This window comes from Mauremys mutica, chromosome 12 (assembly GCF_020497125.1).
Source record: "Mauremys mutica isolate MM-2020 ecotype Southern chromosome 12, ASM2049712v1, whole genome shotgun sequence".
NCBI lineage: Eukaryota > Metazoa > Chordata > Testudines > Geoemydidae > Mauremys > Mauremys mutica.
This window is the reverse complement of record NC_059083.1, coordinates 42,138,575-42,158,463: the sequence shown is the minus strand read 5'-3', so window position 1 is coordinate 42,158,463 and position 19,889 is coordinate 42,138,575. Positions and strand designations below refer to the sequence as shown.

Below are 19,889 nucleotides of genomic sequence, written 5' to 3'. Positions count from 1 at the left end.
GACTACATAGGGCCATTGCCCCAGGAGCAATGCTGGCAATATGCCCTGACAGCAGTGGACACTTACACTGGACTGCTTTTTGTGCACCCCAGTGCATCCGCGGCAGCTGATCGCCTTGCAGCAGTTATGTTCCCACTACGGGACCCCGCGCTCGCTACAAAGCGACCAAGGGACCCACTTCACGGCCCAGGCTGTTCCAGCCTGGGCTGCTGACGTTGGAGTCGATTGGCATTACCACCTTCCCTATATGCCGACAGCGAGCGGCCTCACCGAGCGCCTTAACGGGCTCCTGAAAGATCAGATTCGCCGCCTTACACCCACCCACACGCTGCGTGGTTGGTCGGGGGTATTAGAGCAAGCCGTCTGGCTGCTGAACAACTGCCTACTGGGCGGGGGCCAGACACCCTTCCAACGATTCACTGTGGCCCCTCAGGTGCCGGTGACTCTTCGGGTGGACCTTAAGCACACACTGGGGGTCGTAGACCCCGTGCAGGGTGTGGTAATGTTGCATGCCCCTCACCCCTGCACTGTGCAGGCGGGACAGACGGCGGCCCCCTGGACCACCCAGGCACAGCTCTGGTATGACCCTCCCTGCCTCTTCTGTGTTTTGCCAGTACTCGGGGGCTTACAGAGCTACCCCCCATACTGGCTGAGCTCAGACCGCTCAGTGAACCTCCTCTCATGTACTAATGTGAGCACGGAGCCGGTGCAATGGGAACAAGGGGAGGCATTGTGTAAACTTGTCCCTTTACCTCCTGCAGGTCTAGAGACGCACACCCCAAGCGATACTGCATGGCATGTCCTAGCGAGCGTATGGTGGACGGTACCACAACGCGATCCACAAGCCGCCGTGGTCCTGGCGACAGGGGAAGGCTGGGCTCACATCCTGACGGAGGGAGAGGACTACCCCCGTATGGTTTCGCTCTCTCACTTATCGCAGCGCTCCTTGTAAGGGGGGGCGCCGCGCTGGGCATCACGTCTCCAGTGAATGCTTGGCTGACATTGGCGCAGAGTGCCATGAATGCAACGGCCTTTTGCCTTCCTCACGTATATGCTGTAGGAGCCCTTATGGAAACCTGTTTTGTTGGTGTTTGTGCCGAGCTGGAGGTGCTACAACAGCACTCGTGGCTGCATGATATCCCGAGGGATCTGCCGTATAAAGAATTGTATGCTTTAGGTCCTGCCCAGTATTCTTTGGATGCCAGCATGTACTCGTTTCGCCTGGCCAATGTGACGGCCGTGAGTACTTGCATGTATTTTGTTAATGCCAAGCATGTGGCCGTGAACCATGCCAACACCGAGTTATCCTGCCGCCATCAGAGCGAAGTTTCCTTTGCATATGGACACATGAAATTACCTGTGGGGTGGTTTTTATTGTGCGGCCGCACTGCCTACACCTATGTTCCTGCCAATAGTTCTGGGGGTCCCTGTGCCATAGGCCGAATGGCCCCCCTCCTTTTTCCACACCCACCAGGGGGCGTGAGCCGCCACAGGCGGGAAAGCATCCCCCTGGACTCCACCTGTAAGGCAGACGTTACCTTGTTTTCGGAACGGGAGGCGGCAGCTCTTACCTTTACCTTGGTTGGCATCCTCGGCCTTGTGGCACATAATTATCATGCCGTAGCTCATCTTGCTTGCACTGTGGCATAGGCACTTAATTTAACCTCTACCGTCCTTGCGTTGCTAACCCAAGAATTGGGGGAAGTCCGCAGGGGAGTTTTGCAGAACCGCATGGCTGTTGATTATTTGTTGTTGCGACATGGATTGTCCACTCCTGTTCCGATTTTACCAGTATGTGTTATTTTAATATTACAGATGCAGGGGCCACCATCGAAGCCGACTTGGAACGCCTTCGCCACCTGGCGGAGGGCATCCGCCAGCAACAAGACGATTCCTGGCTGTGGTCATGGCTGTCTTCGTTGCGCGGTTGGGCCGCACATTTTGTACAAGGCCTTGTTGTGACCCTTTTGTGCCTTTTTGGCTTTGTTTGCTTATATTTGTGTTGCTTATGTGTCCGTAAGTGTTGTTGTGTAGCACGTGGCTTTGTGGGGTCCTCGGGGTCTTTGGAGGCGCTGTAGAAAGCGAGGGGAGGAAATGTAGGAAGGTAGGGAGTTGCGGAAGATATTGTTACGGCCTAGTTCAGGCAGCTCCGCTTTCTCAGCGCCCGGTTACTATAGGGCATGGCGCGCTAGCCCAAACCGGCCATGACCAGTTGGATCCGCTGTGTGGAAAGCCCCTGGCCCTGGGCCATGGGGGACGGCCCTAGGTGGTCCCGGAGGGTGGAAAGCCCCTTTTGCATTATGCATGAGCTGCTTTGCCGTTGTTGATATAAATATAGCTGTGCTTTGTATGCGCGTTTGGACTCCGTACCAGGCCGAGCTCCAGGGCGCTGGGTTCCCCACCTCTGTGACGGCAACGCTTGGAGTCCCCGTTGCAGGTGTGTCACTTTACCTTCATTAAAGCCAATTACTCACAGTGTGAGTGTCGGCCTCGTTCTTGCAGAGCACCTTGGGTAGGCCTGAGGCCTCCTTAGAACCTAACAGTGTACATGTTTACAGTGGAAGATTTCAAGCGTAGATAAGCTACTTACTTAGAGCAGAATATTTCAAGTGTGGATATGCTACATATTGACCAGATAGATCACTATGAAGCGGAAATTTGAAAGTGGTGCAAGCAAGAGACAGCGAAAACAACTGAGTGAAGCAGCAGCTAAGAGCTCAAAGCCAATAACTTAATTTCTCAAACCACTGGAAAAGACACCTTACCCAATAAACAATGCTACAGATAATGAAAACTCCACAACTGCAACAAGTGATATTTCAATCCCAATACCTGAACATCAGGACAGTAGTTAAGGAGATGTGCCAACAGTAACAGATGCAGCAGAAGATCCTGTGTACGATCAAGAAACTCAACAGCAACAGGAAGATGTAGATCTTATGCAGCAAGAGTAATTCATGAGTACTACAGGTTTGACTGTGACTGACATTGGAATTATTGACAAGAGCAATGCTGCCCAAATGCAGTCTTTTCTTCAAATTAGTTGTGAAATTCCAAGTAACATTCCACAAGATGCTGATAATCCCACTTTCCCTCTTCATCTGCTGACATTCAAAAACTCTTCCAAATGGTGAGACCTGCACAAGAGACTGGAGTATGGAAAAAACAATCTCTGTACTGTGCACCCTGGTTCATTTTGAACAAAAAAAGCTACAAATACATCAGTTCTCTCTGATCAATCAGGATGGAGCATCAAGAGAGGTTGGAGGAAGTTGAAAGACCAAATACCATCACATGAGTGTTCAATGTCACACAAAGAAAATGATGTTGCATGGAAATCAGCCAGTAGGACAGCATCAGCTGAAAGTTCAGTTGAGAATTTACTCCTGACTGAACTCTCTACAGAAACTAATAACTGGAAAAAACTTCTTGAGCACATCCTGAATATCATCCTTTTTCTTTCTGAGCGGGGATTGGCTTTCTTTGGTTCCAGTCAACGTATTGGTGATCGTGCAAATGGAAACTTTCTAGGCATAGTTGAGCTCCTCAGCAAATATGACCCACTGTTATCAGAGCATGTTAAACGTGTTTGAGAATTGCAAGAGTCAAAAGCGCATGCAAGTCCATTATCTCTCCACACGCATAAAAAACAAGTTTATTGAGCTATGTGGGTCATTTGTACAAACAACAATTCTTGATGAGATTCAAAATGCCAAGTATTTTCAATCTTTGTTGATGCCACTCCAGATTGTTCTCACAAGAAACAGACTACTATAGTTATTCGGTATATTAAGATTGTAGACAGCTCAAAATTTTCAGTTGAAGAAAGGTGTATTTTGTTTGATAATTTCATGAGAAAAACTGAAAAAGAAATTGCTGCTCGAGTACTAGCAATTCTAGAGACTTTAAGTTAGATTTTCAAGTCTGCATTGGTCAAGCCTATGACAATGGATCTAATACGGCTGGGGAAGTACAAAGGTGTACAAGTAGTTCTGCTTGAGCATAATTCAAACTGAATTTTCTCCAGCTGTGGAAACCACACGCTAAACCTTGTAGGTGTTGACTGTGCTGAATCATGCAAGGAGGCAATTACTTACTTTGGAACTGTTCAGCAAATGTACAGTCTCTTCAAAGAATCATAGAATCATAGAATCTCAGAGTTGGAAGGGACCTCAGGAGGTCATCTAGTCCAACCCCCTGCTCAAAGCAGGACCAATCCCCAACTAAATCATCCCAGCCAGGGCTTTGTCAAGCCTGACCTTAAAAACCTCTAAGGAAGGAGATTCCACCACCTCCCTAGGTAACCCATTCCAGTTCTTCACCACCCTACTAGTGAAAAAGTTTTTCCTAATATCCAGCCTAAACCTCCCCCTCTGCAACTTGAGACCATTACTCCTTGTTCTGTCATCTTCTACCACTGAGAACAGTCTAGATCCATCCTCTTTGGAACCCCCTTTCAGATAGTTGAAAGCAGCTATCAAATCCCCCCTCATTCTTCTCTTCTGCAGGCTAAACAATCCCAGTTCCCTCAGCCTCTCCTCATAAGTCATGTGTTCCAGCCCCCTAATCATTTTTGTTGCCCTCCGCTGGACTCTCTCCAATTTATCCACATCCTTCTTGTAGTGTGGGGCTCAAAGTAGGACTAATCCTCAGACAGATTTTTGCCCTGGATCCCTCAATGGCTCCCTTAAGGATTGAAGTATCAGAGGGGTAGCCGTGTTAGTCTGGTTCTGTAGAAGCAGCAAAGAATCCTGTGGCACCTTATAGACTAACAGATGTTTTGCAGCATGAGCTTTCGTGGGTGAATACCCACTTCTTCGGATGCAAGTAGTGGAAGTTTCCAGGGGCAGGTATATATAAGCAAGCAAGAAGCAAGCTAGAGATAATGAGGTTAGATCAATCAGGGAGGATGAGGCCCTGTTCTAGCAGTTGAGGTGTGAAAACCAAGGGAGGAGAAACTAGTTCTGTAATTGGCAAGCCATTCACAGTTTTTGTTTAATCCTGAGCTGATGGTGTCAAATTTGCAGATGAACTGGAGATCAGCAGTTTCTCTTTGAAGTCTGGTCCTAAAGATTTTTTGCTGCAGGATGGCCACCTTAAGATCTGCTATTGTGTGGCCAGGGAGGTTGAAGTGTTCTCCTACAGGTTTTTGTATATTGCCATTCCTAATGTCTGATTTGTGTCCATTTATCCTTTTCCTTAGAGACTGTCCAGTTTGGCCGATGTACATAGCAGAGGGGCATTGCTGGCATATGATGGCATATATTACATTGGTGGACGTGCAGGTGAATGAACCGGTGATGGTGTGGCTGATCTGGTTAGGTCCTGTGATGGTGTTGCTGGTGTAGATATGTGGGCAGAGTTGGCATCGAGGTTTGTTGCATGGATAGGTTCCTGAGCTAGAGTTACTATGGTGCGGTGTGCAGTTGCTGGTGAGAATATGCTTCAGGTTGGCAGGTTGTCTGTGGGCGAGAACTGGCCTGCCACCCAAGGCCTGTGAAAGTGTGGGATCATTGTCCAGGATGGGTTGTAGATCCCTGATGATGCGTTGGAGGGGTTTTAGCTGGGGACTGTATGTGATGGCCAGTGGAGTCCTGTTGGTTTCTTTCTTGGGTTTGTCTTGCAGTAGGAGGCTTCTGGGTACACGTCTGGCTCTGCTGATCTGTTTCCTTATTTCCTCGTGTGGGTACTGTAGTCTTGAGAATGCTTGGTGGAGATTTTCTAGGTGTATCTGCTCTAACCCCGCAGACAGAGACCAACATCCTCCCTGATTGATCTAACCTCATTATCTCTAGCTTGCTTCTTGCTTGCTTATATATACCTGCCCCTGGAAATTTCCACTACTTGCATCCGAAGAAGTGGGTATTCACCCACGAAAGCTCATGCTGCAAAACATCTGTTAGTCTATAAGGTGCCACAGGATTCTTTGCTGCTTCTTAAGGATTGAAGTCACAACCCTGGGTTTAACAGGCCAATGCTCAAACCATGGAGCTATCCCTCCCCTCCTTAGATGATCTAGGGTGTTTCCTAATATCACAATTGCATTGTGTATTTTTGTCAGTTTACCTGCATCAGTGGCTTCAGGTGAACGCACCTTCAACATGTTGAAGCAGGTAAAGAACTATCACCATTCAACTATGGGACAAGAGCATTTGAATGGGCTCACCATGCTTAATATCAACTGTGACATTGCACGAAAGCTAGATTTTTCCTCAACAATTTGTGCATTTGCACAGAAAAAGGCTAGAAAAGCATTTGTTAAATAAAAAAATATTCAAATTATGTCTCACTCTTTTTTTGGTGCCTTATTTTGTTTTCATGTGTCGTCATTTTTTATTTTTATTATGGCTGGGGGCCTCAAAAGCTGGAAGTGGCCTGGGCCTCTCTGGACCTCTGAGAGGGCCTGCCTGCCCCACACACCTCTCTCCCCACAGACCCACAGACACAGACCCTTCCCCACGCATCCCTCTCCCCAGAGACTCCCACATATGGACACTGCCCCACACACTCCTCTCCCCACAAACCCCCACACATGGACTCTGGGTTACCAAATGGACCCTGCCCTACATACCCCTCACCCCAGAGACCCCCATACACAGACCCTGGCCCACCCCTTGGACCCTGCTCCACACATCCCTCACCCCATTGACCCACACAGACGGACCTTGCCCCCTCCCCAGCCACGGACCCTGCCCCACTCACCCCAGACATGCCCCTAAGGGGCCCCCTCTGCTCACCTCCCCCCATGCCCTGACTCACGTTCGCAGACAGGTTTGGGCAAGCTCCAGCGCCCCACCTTGGTGCAGTTGCTGCGGGCGCTACCCGCCAGGCGGAAGCCGGGGTTGCAGTGATATTCCACCCAGGTGCCCTCCACAGGAACCCGCTCCATGCCGCGCGGCACCGCCTGCCCATTCTCCAAGCTCAGGTGTATCTTGGGACAGGTCCGCACTGCCGGGGAGGAGGACAGTCAGAGCCAGAGCCCCACCCCCTGAGACACCCCACCCTCAGCCTGGGTTGGAGCCAGCGCCCCCTAGAGAGGAAAGACCCCAGGCCCCATTCCCCACCCCTTGTGCCAGGCAGTCCCCGCCCTGAGGCCGGATGGGAGCCAGCGACCCCTAGAGGGGAAAGGCCCCATGCTCCATTCCCTGCCCCCCTGCAAGCCAGCCAGTCAGTCCCCACCATGGGCCTGGGTTGGACACAATGCCCCCTGGAGGGGAAAGGCCCCATGCCCCATTCCCCACCCCCTCTGAGCCAGCCAATCCCCCTGCCCTGGGGTCAGGCGTCCGGAGCTGGTGCCCCCGAGGGCGGAAAGGCCCTGTGTCCCGTCCCCACGGTGGGCATGGGGGCCGGGGGTGACTCACGGCAGCGGCTGGCATGGCCCATCTCAGTCCAGGTCCCGTTGGGCAGACACTTGCGCACCTTGGGCCCCACGATCTCGCGGTCGGGCCGGCACACATACTCGATCTCATAGTCGAAGGGCAGGAAGCGCACTGTCTGCACCTGGTCCGGGGTGAGGCCCCGGTACCGGATCCCCCCGTCCCGCGGCGGGTGGATGATCTCACAGCCTGGGGGGCGCAGAGCAGGGCACCGTCAGGTGGGGGGGCCTCCGGCTGAGCTGGGGGGACAGGAGTGGGGTGGGTGGGGGAAGAGCAAGTGTGTGTGGAGGGGGAGGCGTCCTCGCGCGTGTGTACTTTTGTTGGGTTCCCCATGCTTGTGTCCATGTGCATCCCCAAGTGTGTGTGAGTGTATGCATATTTATGCACAGAGGAGAGGAGTGCAGAGCTGAGTGTGTCTGCATGCGCACGGGGGTACATGCAGGGGTATATTTGGGAGTTGGGGGGGCTCCTTGGGAGCACCGCTGGCACGGGGGGGTCCTGGCGTGGATTATGGGGCTTTTGGGGGTGGGGTGAGCGGAGAAGCCTGGTGGGTCTGGCCCAGCATGCGAGACTGGAGGGGGAGTGGGTCCCATGTACCTGTCGTGCTGTTGAGTCCCAGCGCCCCAGAGCCAGGATCTGGAATTAGCACCACGCTCAGCAGCAGGAGCAGCATCTGCAGGGGTGGAGGGGAGAGGCAATGAGAATGGGGATAGGGGATGGGGATACAACCTGTCCCCCACATGATTACACAGAGGGCCAACTGCCACAGGGTTACGACAAGGCAAGAACCCAGGAGTCCTGGCTCCCAAAGACCTTACTCTTGCTCTAACCCACTAGACCTCACTGCCCTCCCAGAGCCAGCAGAGAACCCAGGAGTCCTGGCTCCCAGCCCCCCTGCTCTAACCCACTAGATCACACTCCTTCCAGAGCCTGGGGTAAGAACATGAGAACGGCCAGACTGGATCAGACTAATGGTTCATCCAGGGGCGGCTCTAGGCATTTTGCCGCCCCAAGCACAGCAGGCAGGCTGCCTTCGGACCTCCGAAGCCGCAGGACCAGCGGACCCTCCGCAGGCAAGCCGCCGAAGGCAGCCTGCTTGCCGCCCTCGCAGCGCCGGCAGAGCGCTCCCCGCGGCTTGCCGCCCCAAGCACGCGCTTGGTGTGCTGGGGCCTGGAGCCGCCCCTGGGTCCATCTAGCCCATTATCCTGTCTTCCAACAGTGGCCAATGCCAGGTGCCCCAGAGGGAATGAACAGAACAGGTGATCCATCCCCTGTCACCCATTCCTAGCTTCTGGCAAACAGAGGCTAGGGACACCATCCCTGCCCATCCTGGCTAATAGCCATGGATGGACCGATCCTCAATGAACTTATCTAGTTCTTTTTTTAACCTTGTTATAGTCTTGGCCTTCACAACACCCTCTGGCAAAGAGTTCCACAGGTTGACTGTGTATTGCGTGAAGAAATACTCCCTTTTGTTTGTTTTAAACCTGCTGCCTATTTATTCCATGAGGTGACACTAGCTTTTGTGTTATGTGACGGGGTAAATAACACTTCCTTATTTACTTTCTTCACACCCATCATGATTTTACAGATCCCTGTCATATACACTGTATCCACTGGGTCACCCTTGTCCACAGGCTTCTTGACCCCCTCAAAGAATTCTAGTAGATTGGTGACGCATGATTTCCCTTTACAAAAACCATGTTGACTCTTCCCCAACAAGTCATGTTCATCTATGTGTCTGGCAATTCTGTTCTTTACTATCGTTTCAGTCAATTTGCCTGGTACTGAGGTTAGGCTTACCGGCCTGTAATTGCCAGGATCACCTCTGGAGCCTTTCTAAAAGACCACAGCTAGATAGAACTAGGAGTCCTGGCTCCCAGCCCCCCTGCCCCAACCCCTAGACCTCACTCCCAGGGCTTTAAGAAGGTCTGAATGATGCAGTAAGCATCACACAGGGAAAGACTAAAGATTCTGGGCATAACGGCAGAGTTAGAGAATAAAGCCCCGGAACAGACTGTGAATATCTACACATTCCTAGTCCCCAGTGCCCCCGTGTGGCCATTTGTGATGACAGGGGGGGGGTGTTCCTTGTTTTTTCCAATGGTTTGCATGCAGAAGGGGTGGGGCTCAGTTTCCCTGGGTGTTACTGGTTTAACGAAGTGATGGGAGAAGGAGTTTGTTGTTGCAGAGGACTTGCAACAGAACTTGGGACCCCAGCCCATGGCCTGGAGAATGGATACCCCAGCGACTGGTGATCTGGTGACCGGGAGGCCCAGCTCAGGAGTCACAGATGGCTCTAGCCAGTGGGAGGACAATGGGCTGTGAAGAGAGGACCCCAGTCACCTGACCAGTGGGTTCCAGCCAGAGGATGGCGGAGAGGAGAGGAAGCCCAGGCAACCCTGTTTACCTGGATAGAAGACAATGGATAGAGGTGGGGTTTGGGGGAGGTGATATCAAATGCCCAGCTGGAAGGCAAAGGGGGCTTGGGACTGGAGAGAAAGAACAGGCAGAGCCCACCTGGATGGCGGGAAGACTTGGATGTGCTGTGCTGAGGGAGGCCAGGCCTGAGGGCCTTGAGAGTTTCCTGTGCTGTGTTCAGATGCTCAATAAACCCTCCTGTTTTACGCTGGCTGAGAGCCACTTGGTCTAGAGAACAGGTTACATTATTTCCTCTGGGAGTGGCGGCCCCAGGAGTCCAGAGCGAGTGGACTCCCTGAGGGGGCCCACGGTGAGAAACAGGCATGCTAAGGCTCAGAGAGGTGCGGTTCCAGGATGCGGAGGGGCTTAACCCCTGAGAATGGACCCCCGAGAAGGGCTGTCACACTGAAGGGGGTTCCCCCCAGGGACCGCATGGGGCCAAGAGTGGACACAACCTGTGAGTCTGTGACACCATTGCATAGGAATAGCTGCCCCCACTCCTGACCCCCACCCCCTGTGTGCCCATTACACAGGAAGAGCTGCCTCTGCTCCTTAGCCTACCATATCCAATCGGTGCCCCTCCTGTCGGTTTGTGAATTGGATCTAGTGGGTGAGACTCGGGATGTCTTAGAGCCAGGACTCCTGGGTTCTAGCTCTGGCTCTTTGGAGGGGAGTGCGGTCTAGTGGTTGGGGGGGTACTTACTAGAGTACCCCAAATGCCTGTGGCAGTGATAATGTGTGATATGCCCTGTCCCAGCAAGAACAGAGACAGCAGTGCCCATAGGGGCCGCTGAGGGTGACTTACACAAACACAAAGCGCAGGGCTCGTTCCCTCCCACTGAGGCAGCCGGGAGGGACACACACACACACACACACACACACACACACACACACGCACACACACACAAGCAGGACTCATTTTGAGTAAATCTCATTGCCTTCAGCAGGGGGCAGCGCGTGCACACACATAGTATATGACTCATCTCGTCCAGCAGGGGGCAGCAGGAATTTACACAGACAACCAATGCTAGCAGAGGGCAGGCAGCAGTGTCACTTTCTGTGCGCGCGTGCGCACACACACACACACACACACACACACACACACAGCAGCAGCAGCACTCATCTCGTCCAGCAGGGGGCAGCAGGCATTTACACAGACAACCAATGCTAGCAGAGGGCAGGCAGCTGCATCACTTTCTGCGCGCACACACACACACACACACACACAGCAGCAGCACTCATCTCGTCCAGCAGGGGGCAGCAGGGACAGACAGACATGCACACCCCAGGACTCATCCCGCCCAGCAGGCAGCAGCAGGGGCCAACCCTCCCTGGGGTGGACCTGTGCAGTCCCCCCATACCTTGCGGCAGGCGTGTGGTGGGTGGTGCTGGCCTCTTCTCCCTCCTTGCGCAGGGCAGTCGCTCAACACCGTGGCACCCGCCAGCCAGCCCTGAAAGCTGGAAACACAAACACCCCTCTTAGAAATGACCTAGCCTCCTCCCCATCTGCTCCCCCAGGGAAATGGCTCCGCAGAAATGGCTTTCCCGACCCCTGCATATCTCACCACATGGCCTCCTTTGGGGTTGGGTGCAAAGTGAGCAATGCAGGTACAATATCCCTGGGGGGAGGATCGTCCTGGGAGCCAGGGGGGAGCACGGCAGGGGAACCAGGGGAAGCCGGGGGGGTGGGGGGTTCCCAAGCTTTTCCCGCCTGAGCCTGTGGAACTCGCTGCCACAGGACATAGCCAAGGCCAAGAGCTGGGCAGGAGTCCACGGGTGACGGGCAGGTTCCTCAGAGGGGAACATGCAGCACGACATCCAGGGAAGGGTGGTGAGATTACTGCTTTGGGACTGGCGCCGATCTCTGGTTACGGGAGCCCAGCGTGGGGGCAGGTTACACCCAGTGGCTGCTGTGGATTCTCACACCAAAGGGGGAAATGTTAAGCCAGCTCTAATCAGAGCTGGAGACCATGGAGACCGCCTGCAAGGGGCGCTCACCCCCATTTCACAGCAGGGGAAAGTGAGGCACAGTGACTCCGAAAATCCATAGCAGAACCCAGGCCTCCTGCCACCCCACTCCTCCCTCTAACCACTAAATCTCCCCTGCTCTTCCAGAACCCAGGAGTCCTGCCCCACACCCTGTATTGCAGCGCACACCCAGAGAGGTTGCTGGTTCATTGTTACCAATTACCATGGCAATAGAGCCTTCACCTGTGCAGCCCAGCCCAGCATGCGCCCCAGGCCTGCCGAGTCACGGGCAGATCTAGGGCTGTTTAGCCCAGGCAGCAGAGGCGTGTGCCCTTTGCTGCTGAGGGTGCGGGCCCCAGCTGAGCAGGTGACCCCCTAGTCTGCAGACATGGGGGCCCCAGCACTTCAGAGCAGCCAGCTCTGGGAAGCCAGGGAGAGCCAGGCAGGGGAGCCAGGGGGGATCCAGGCAGGGAAACTGGTGGCAGTGAGGCAGGAGAGCTGGGGGCGGGAGCTAGGCGAAGGAGCTGGGGGGAGCTAGGCAGGGGAGCTGGGGGGAGCCCGGCAGGGGAGCCAGGGGAAAGCCCGGCGGGGGAGCTGGGGATTGGGGTGGGAAGCAGCAGGCGACCGAAACCCCACTGGGTTCAGCAGGGTGGCACACGACTCGGCCGGCCGGCCGGCCTGGGCCAGCATGACAGTCGCAGTGCTACTGTCTCACCAGTAGAGGGAGCTACCAGGGCATATGGGGCAGGCAGGGGGGCCCTCGGGTGAATGCAGGGCTGGGAACTGAAGGCTGGGCTCCTGCCAGCATTGCAGCTGGGGAAGGGGGGGCAAGGCAGGTGCAGGCTGAATCCCGGTCCCGGGGGAAATATAACCCCCCAGGATCTCAGCATGGGCCCCGCCTAGTGCAGGGATGAACCGGGCTGGTGCAGCAAGGGGCGACGTGCCAAACTGTGGCGACTGCTGGGATGGTGCTGGCTGCCCGCCGAGCTGGACACAGCTGGCCAGGGAGCAGCCCACGCTGTGCTCTTGCTCCGGCTGGGCTCTGTGCCGTGGTGGCTCCGGGGCAGGATGCTGAGGGGCTGGGCAGTGAAGCGGTTAATGCCATGGGGCGGGGTCCAGAGCCAGAGAAGAAAAGCCGCCACTGCACTGCACAGGAAATCCCAGAACCCAGATGGGTGTGGCCTGCAGCGGGTCGGCCCCCAGCATTTATTACTGATACCACAGCACAGCTGGGTGGGGCCCAGCCTGGAACACAGGGCACCTCGGCCAGGCTTTGAGCTCAGCTGGCCCCTCTAGGAGTCAATCCAGAGTCACCCCTGACTGCAATGTGGGTAGGGCTGGGCTCTGAGCTCAGCTCCAGGGGTCAATCCAGAGTCACCCCTGACTGCCAAGGGGGCAGGGCCAGGCTCTGAGCTCAGCTCCCAGGGGTTAATCCGGAGTCACACAAACATACACTGTACACACCACACACACTCCCACAGCTGAGGGGAGGGGAGTGGGGGGCTGGGGGGAGCTGAGGGCACTGGGCAGGGGGGGCTGAGGGGAGCAGGGGGCTGAGGGGTGCTGAGGGCAGGGGGGCCAAGGGAAGTGGGGGGAGTGGGCGAGAGGAGCGGGAGCTGGGTGGAGTCCCTGATAAACTGGGACAGAAGCAATTGTGGCTCATGAATCTTTTATTGCACTGAATAAATCCTGAGAATGAGGGTTTCGGTTTTGGGCTGGTAGCAAATGATAGGGCTGCAGGTCAGGAGTGAGAAGCACTGGCAGAGCTGGGGGGCAGGGCTGGGCTAGCAGGGGGCTGTGGGTTGGGAGTGAGGGGCACTGGCAGATCTGGGGGGCGCTGGGCTAGCAGGGGGCTGTGGGTTGGGAGTGAGGGTCACTGGCAGAGCTGGGGGGAGTCCATGGCTGGGCTAGCAGGGGGTTGTGGGTTGGGAGTGAGGGGCACTGGCAGAGCTGGGGGGAGTCCATGGCTGGGCTAGCAGGGGGCTGTGGGTTGGGAGTGAGGGGCACTGGCAGAGATGGGGGGGCTGGGCTGGGCTAACAGGGGGCTGCGGGTTGGGAATGAGGGGCACTGGCAGAGCTGGGGGGGGCTGGGCTGGGCTAGCAGGGGGCTGTGGGTTGGGAGTGAGGGGCACTGGCAGAGCTGGCGGTGCCCATGGCTGGGCTAGCAGGGGGCTGTGGGTTGGGAGTGAGGGGCACTGGCAGAGCTGGGGGGTGATGCCCCTCCCCCCACACTGTTTGCTTCCTCCCAGCCCCAGTGGGGTAATTATCTCAGGCACTAATCACAGTTGACAACAATCCCTAAGCTGGTTGCCTAGTTACCTGCTCAGCCAGCCCCAGGCCTGCACAGGACACAGGCTCCTCCCCCAGCCTCTGGCCCCTCCCGCCACACCTGCAGGGGGTTCCCCACACCCCCCTACAAACCCTGTGCACCGGAGTCCCAGCTAGGCACAGGCAAGGCACTGCTGTGGGGAAACTCACAGCACTGGGCCCCATCTGGACACTGCTGCAAGGAAACTCGCAGCATAGCGCCCCCGCAGGGCACTGCTCTCTCCGTGCTTACTCCTGCCCTTGAGGGCCCTGTGGGAGCAGACAGATCCACTACGGGATATTTATAGAGAAGTGGGACTCAGCACTTTGGAAAGGAATAAATAACTCGACTGGACTCAGTGTCTTCATCAGCCAAGCGCTGCCCTCCCCCACCCAAAAACTAGATCTACACACCCACCCCCACTTTGCTGGTGCCCCTCAGTCCTGACCTGCAGCCCCCAGCTAGCCCAGCCCTGCACTGTTCGCACATTGTCCTCCTGGTACCCGCAGCACCTGTGGGTGGCCAGGGGAGCACAGGCCGGGAGGATACAGGGAGGGATCCCAGCAGTGGGGAGCTGGGTGGCATGGGGAGCATCATGGGGAGAGTGGGCTGTGGGGGAGGGTCAGGGGAGGGATCTCGGCAGAGGGAGAGGTGGGGGACATGGGGAGCGCAGGCTGGGGGGATTGGGGGAGGAATTCTGGCACTGGGGGAGGCGGACGGTGTGGGGAAAGCAGGCCAGGGGGGAGGAGGTCAGGGAGGGATCCCAGCAGAGGAGGAGATGGGCATCGTGGGGAGTGAAGGCGGGGGGGGGGGGATTGGGAGAGGGATCCAAGCAGTGGGGGAGGCAGGTGGCGTGGAGAGCGCAGGCCAGAGAGGTGTCAGAGGAGGGATCCCAGCAGTGTGGGAGGTGGGGGGCGTGGGGAGCACAGGACGGGGGGAGGGATCGGGGGAAGGATTCCAGCAGTGGGGGAGATGAGCGGTGTGGGGAAGCACAGGCCTAGGGAGATCATGGGAGGGATCCCAGCAGAGGGGGAGGTGGACGGCGTGGGGAGCACAGGCCAGTGGGGCTCAGGGGTGGGATCCCAGCAGAGGGGGAGGTGAGTGGAGTGGGGAGCCAGGCCAGAGGAGATCAGGGGAGGGATCCTGGCATAAGGGGAGGCAGGTAGCCTGGGGAACGCAGGTTGGGGCTGGGGAGAGATCAGGGGAGGGATCCCAGCAATGGGGGACGTGGGTGGCATGGTGAGCGTAGGCCAGGGGAGATTGGGGTGGGATCCCAGCAGTGGGAGAGGCATGCGGTGTGGGGAGCACAGGCAGGATGGGGATCGGGTACAGGATCCCAGCCAAGGGGGAGGTGGATGGCATGGGGAGCGCAGGCTGGTGGAGATGGAGGGGTGGTATCCCATCAGAGGGGGAGGCAGGCAGCATGGGGAACACAGGTTGGGTGGGGGGATCGGGGGAGGGATTCCGGCAGTGCGGGAGGCAGCGGGGTGGGGAGCGTAGGCCAGGGGTGACAGGGGAGGGATCCTGGCAGTGGAGGAGGTGGGTGGTGTGTGGTGAGTGCAGGCCAGGCAGGGGTCAGGGGAGGGATCCTGGCAGTGGGGAAGGCATGCAGCATGGGGAGCACAGGCTGGGTGGGGGATGGGGAGAAGGGATCCTGGCAATGAGGGAGGTGGGCGGTGTGGTGAGCGCAGGCCGGGGATGATTGGGTGCAGGATCCCAGCAGAGGGGAAGGTGGATGTCGTGGGGAGCGCAGGCCTTGGTGGGGTTGGGTGATGGATCCTGGCAGTGGAGGCGGCAGACAGCATGAGGAGCACATGCTGGGGGGGATTGTGGGAGGGATCCCAGCAGAGCGGGAGGTTGGTGGTGTGGGGTGCGCAGTCTGGGGAGGATCGGAGTGGGATCCTGTCAGTGAGGGAGGTGGGCCCTAAGGGGGAACGCAGGCCGGGAGGAGTGGGTGTGGGATCCCAGCGGAGGGGAAGGTGGACAGTGTGGGGAGCGCAGGCCGGTGGGGATCAGGGGGTGGGATCCCAGCAGAGGGGGAAGGCAGGTGGTGTGGGCGGTGCAGGTCGGAGGGGATTGCAGGAGGGATCCCAGCAGAGGGGGAGGCGGGCAGTGGGGGGGAGTGCAGGTTGGGGGGGGATTGCGGGAGGGATCCCAGCAATTAGGGTGGGGGGCAACATGGGGGAGCACAGGTCTGGGGGGCAAGGAGGGATCCCAGCAGTGGGGGAGGCAGTCAGTTTAGGGACTGCAGGCTTGGGGGGGGGCAGGGCAGGATCCCAGCACAGTTGGCAGCCTGGGGGTGGAGCTCATGCTGGGGGCAGTGGATCAGGGACAGAACCTGGCAGTGGGGGTGACAGGTGGGGCCTGTCCATTACCCAGCATCCCATGGCTGGTTCTCCTCACCCCATCCACTGCTCCGACCCTCTGCCCCGCACCCCAGCCCTGCCCATTGGGGGCTGGCAGCAGGGAGGAGGCGCCCATCGAGCTGGCAGTGCCTGGGCTGTCACTGGAGCCAGGGGATCTAACCCCTGCCCAGCATCCTGGCCCAGCCGTGGGCAAAACCCCTGCAGTCCTGGCACCATCCTACCTCCTCACCACCGGCCATACTCACTTGTCTGGCTCCCCCCTACACCCCCCCTGGCCCTCCCTCATCCCCCAGTCCCCCCTCCTGGGCTCTCCCCCACCCCAGCTCCCCTCCCTGGGCTGTCCCCTCCTGCGGCCGCCCTCCCCCACAGGCCTGGTTGGCCTCCCCCCTCCTTGCCCCACCAGGGCCTGGCCCCTGCTCTCCCCACCTCCTCCTCCCTTCTCCTCCCCCACCCCAAGCTCCGCCACCAGCCCCCCCCCCGCGCCCCGTTCCTCCCCAGCGCAGCCAGCGAGCCCCGGTAGGAGCCTTCCGCTCCCCCTCTTCCCTGGGGGGGCACACGAAGCTCCCCCCCGCCTCCCCCCTGTCCCTCCCGGCCGCAGGATCGGGGGCGCGGGGCCGGCGTGTCCCTACCTGGGCTCGGGGCCGGCTGGAGCGATGGAAGGCGCCGATGGTGCCCGGGGAGGCGGCGCGGTCCCGGGGGGGGCTCTGGGGATGCGGGACCGGGGAGATCCGGGCCGGGGGGCGCCCGGCGCTGTGCGCTCCCGGGGCGCAGGGACCCGGCGGACGGGGGCGCAGCGCCCAGGCGCTCCGGGACGCACGGGGTTGCTGGACGCGGCGCTCGGCCGGGGCAGGGGCCGGGCCAGGGGCCGGGCCGGGAGGGCGGAGGCGGGGCCGGCTCGGTGGGTCGCTCGGTCCCTCCCCAGCCCGCGCCGGGCGCCTGCTCTTTCCGGCGGGGGAGGCGGCGGAGACGGCGGGAGGGGAGGGGAGTGGGGGGCGGGGGAGCCTCCCTCCCTCCCCGCCCAGACACCCAGCCCGGTGGGGGGGGGGCGCTCCCAGCAGCTCACTGCGCCCGCCGCGCCGGGGAGCCACCGACCGCCCCGCCCGCCCCCCCCCCCCCGCAGGGCAGCCCGGCGCTGCGGCCGAGAGCTGGCCATGGTGCTGAGCGCCCTGCTGGGGGGCGGGGAAGGAGGGCAGGGCAGGGGGAGGCGATGGAGCAGAGGGGGAGAGGATGTAATGGGGCAGGGGGCAGGGGGGAGGGGAGAGGAGGAAATGGGGCAGGGGGTGAGGGGAGGGGGATGCAATGGGGCAGGGGATGAGGGGAGGGGGAGAAAATGGGGCAGGGGGAGGAAATGGGGCGGGGGAGAGGGAGGAAATGGGGTGGGATGGGGGGATGTAATGAGGCAGGGGATGAGGGGAGGGGGAGAAAATGGGGCAGGGGATGAGGGGAGAGGGAGGCAATGGGGCACGGGGAGGAAATGGAGCGAGGGAGAGGGAGGAAATGGGGTGGGATGGGGGGATGTAATGAGGCAGGGGGTGAGGGGAGGGGGAGGAAATGGGGCAGGGGGGTGAGGGGAGGGGGATGTGATGAGGCAGGGGGTGAGGGGAGGGGGAGGAAATGGGGCAGGGGGTGAGGGGAGGGGGATGTAATGAGGCAGGGGGTGAGGGGAGGGGGAGGAAATGGGGCAGGGGGTGAGGGGAGGGGGATGTAATGAGGCAGGGGGTGAGGGGAGGGGGAGGAAATGGGGCAGGGGTGGGGAAGAGGGATGTAATGAGGCAGGGGGTGAGGGGAGGGGGATGTAATGAGGCAGGGGGTGAGGGGAGGGGGAGGAAATGGGGCAGGGGTGGGGAAGGGGGATGTAATGAGGCAGGGGGTGAGGGGAGGGGGAGGAAATGGGGCAGGGGTAAGGGGAGGGGGTTAGCGGGGGAGGGCTGTGTGGTGGAACTGCAGGCGGTTGTGGTATTGGTGGGGGAGGGGTGTTTGTGGGAGGGGGCTGATGGGCCAAGAGCTGCTGATGACCCCTCCCCCAAACAGGCAGTTCCCACCCGACACCTCTACAACACCCCCTCCTGCCGCATGACACAGGCACCAAACCTCTGCCCCATCCCCCACCCGTCCTGCCCATACACCCAGCCACTCCCGGCTCAGTCCTATCTCCATCAGCCCCACAGCCCCAGCCCCACATAACCCCCCTACACACACATAGCCGGTGTCAGCCAGGGTGACACACACAGAAACACACAATTATCACACACTGTCTCTTGCACACACACTGAGAGCCTACACATATCATACACTGTCATACACGCACACAAAGACAGAGCCTACACATACAGAATCACCTCCCTGTCATACACTGTCACATACACAGACACATACACACCCCACCATACACTGTCACACACACATACACACACACACAGCCTACACACACAGGAACACACCCTGTAACACACCCACAGAGAGCCTACACTCACAGAAACACACAGAGCCCGTCACACGTGCACACTCACACAGAGTCTGCAGACACAGAAACACACACAATGCATGTGTGCACATCAGACACTGTCACATGCACACACACTCACACCATCATACACCCACACAAATATAGAGCTTCCACATGCAGAAACACATGATGCACTGCCACATGTGCTCACACACACACCATCACACATGCACACAAACCATCTCACACACACACAACTTGTCACACACACACACACACACATCTCACACACACAATCTCCCATCCTGTACACACAATCCTCTCCCCCCAAAACACACACATATCACCTCCAAGGGGCAGCAGGGACACACACACACACACAGAGCCTTTCCTGGTGGCCCAGGCAGCCCATGGTATGGGGAGTAGATGGGAGGACACAGGTCCTGTGTGTCTCCACTTTCCTTCCCCCAATGGCATCTGCAACTCCCTGAGGTCTGGTTGTGCCCCTGGGTGTCTGCCTGTGTCTGTGTGTGTATCCACTTATGTCTGTACGTCCACCTGTGTCTGTGTCCATCTGTGTCTGTGTGTCCATCTGTGTGTCTGTCTGTGTCTCTGTGTGTCCGCCTGTGCCTGTGCATCTGCCTGTGTCTGTGTGTCCATCTGTGTATGTGCATCTGTGTCTGTGTGTCCGACTGTCACTGTGTGTCCGTCTGTGTCCGTGTCTGTGCATCCCCGTGTCTGTGTGTCCATCTGTGTATGTGCATCTGTGTGTGTGTGTCCGTCTGGGTCTGTGTGTCCATCTGTGTGTCTGTCTGTGTCTCTGTGTGTCCGCCTGTGCCTGTGCATCTGCCTGTGTCTGTGTGTCCATCTGTGTATGTGCATCTGTGTCTGTGTGTCCGACTGTCACTGTGTGTCCGTCTGTGTCCGTGTCTGTGCATCCCCGTGTCTGTGTGTCCATCTGTGTATGTGCATCTGTGTGTGTGTGTCCGTCTGGGTCTGTGTGT

The 19,889-nt window shown here is 58.1% G+C and overlaps 1 protein-coding gene across 2 annotated transcripts in view; it reads right to left on the bottom strand.

Moving 5' to 3' along the window:
* Window positions 1–17,200, bottom strand: part of GABBR1 (gamma-aminobutyric acid type B receptor subunit 1) — a 52,917-nt gene extending 35,717 nt beyond the window's left edge. Inside the window, exons 1-5 of one of the 2 annotated variants that reach the window (XM_044981592.1) lie at window positions 17,069–17,200; window positions 11,159–11,255; window positions 7,974–8,049; window positions 7,362–7,565; window positions 6,760–6,948 (exon numbers count right to left, since the gene is read on the bottom strand). In XM_044981592.1, coding sequence (XP_044837527.1) covers window positions 6,760–6,948; window positions 7,362–7,565; window positions 7,974–8,049 — 469 coding nt within the window. In that variant the 5' untranslated portion in view covers window positions 11,159–11,255; window positions 17,069–17,200. Of the gene's footprint in view, window positions 1–6,759; window positions 6,949–7,361; window positions 7,566–7,973; window positions 8,050–11,158; window positions 11,256–11,362; window positions 11,388–17,068 lie in introns of those variants that run through there. The other variant, XM_044981593.1, reaches the window with a different exon arrangement.
* Window positions 17,201–19,889: the final 2,689 nt, after the last annotated feature.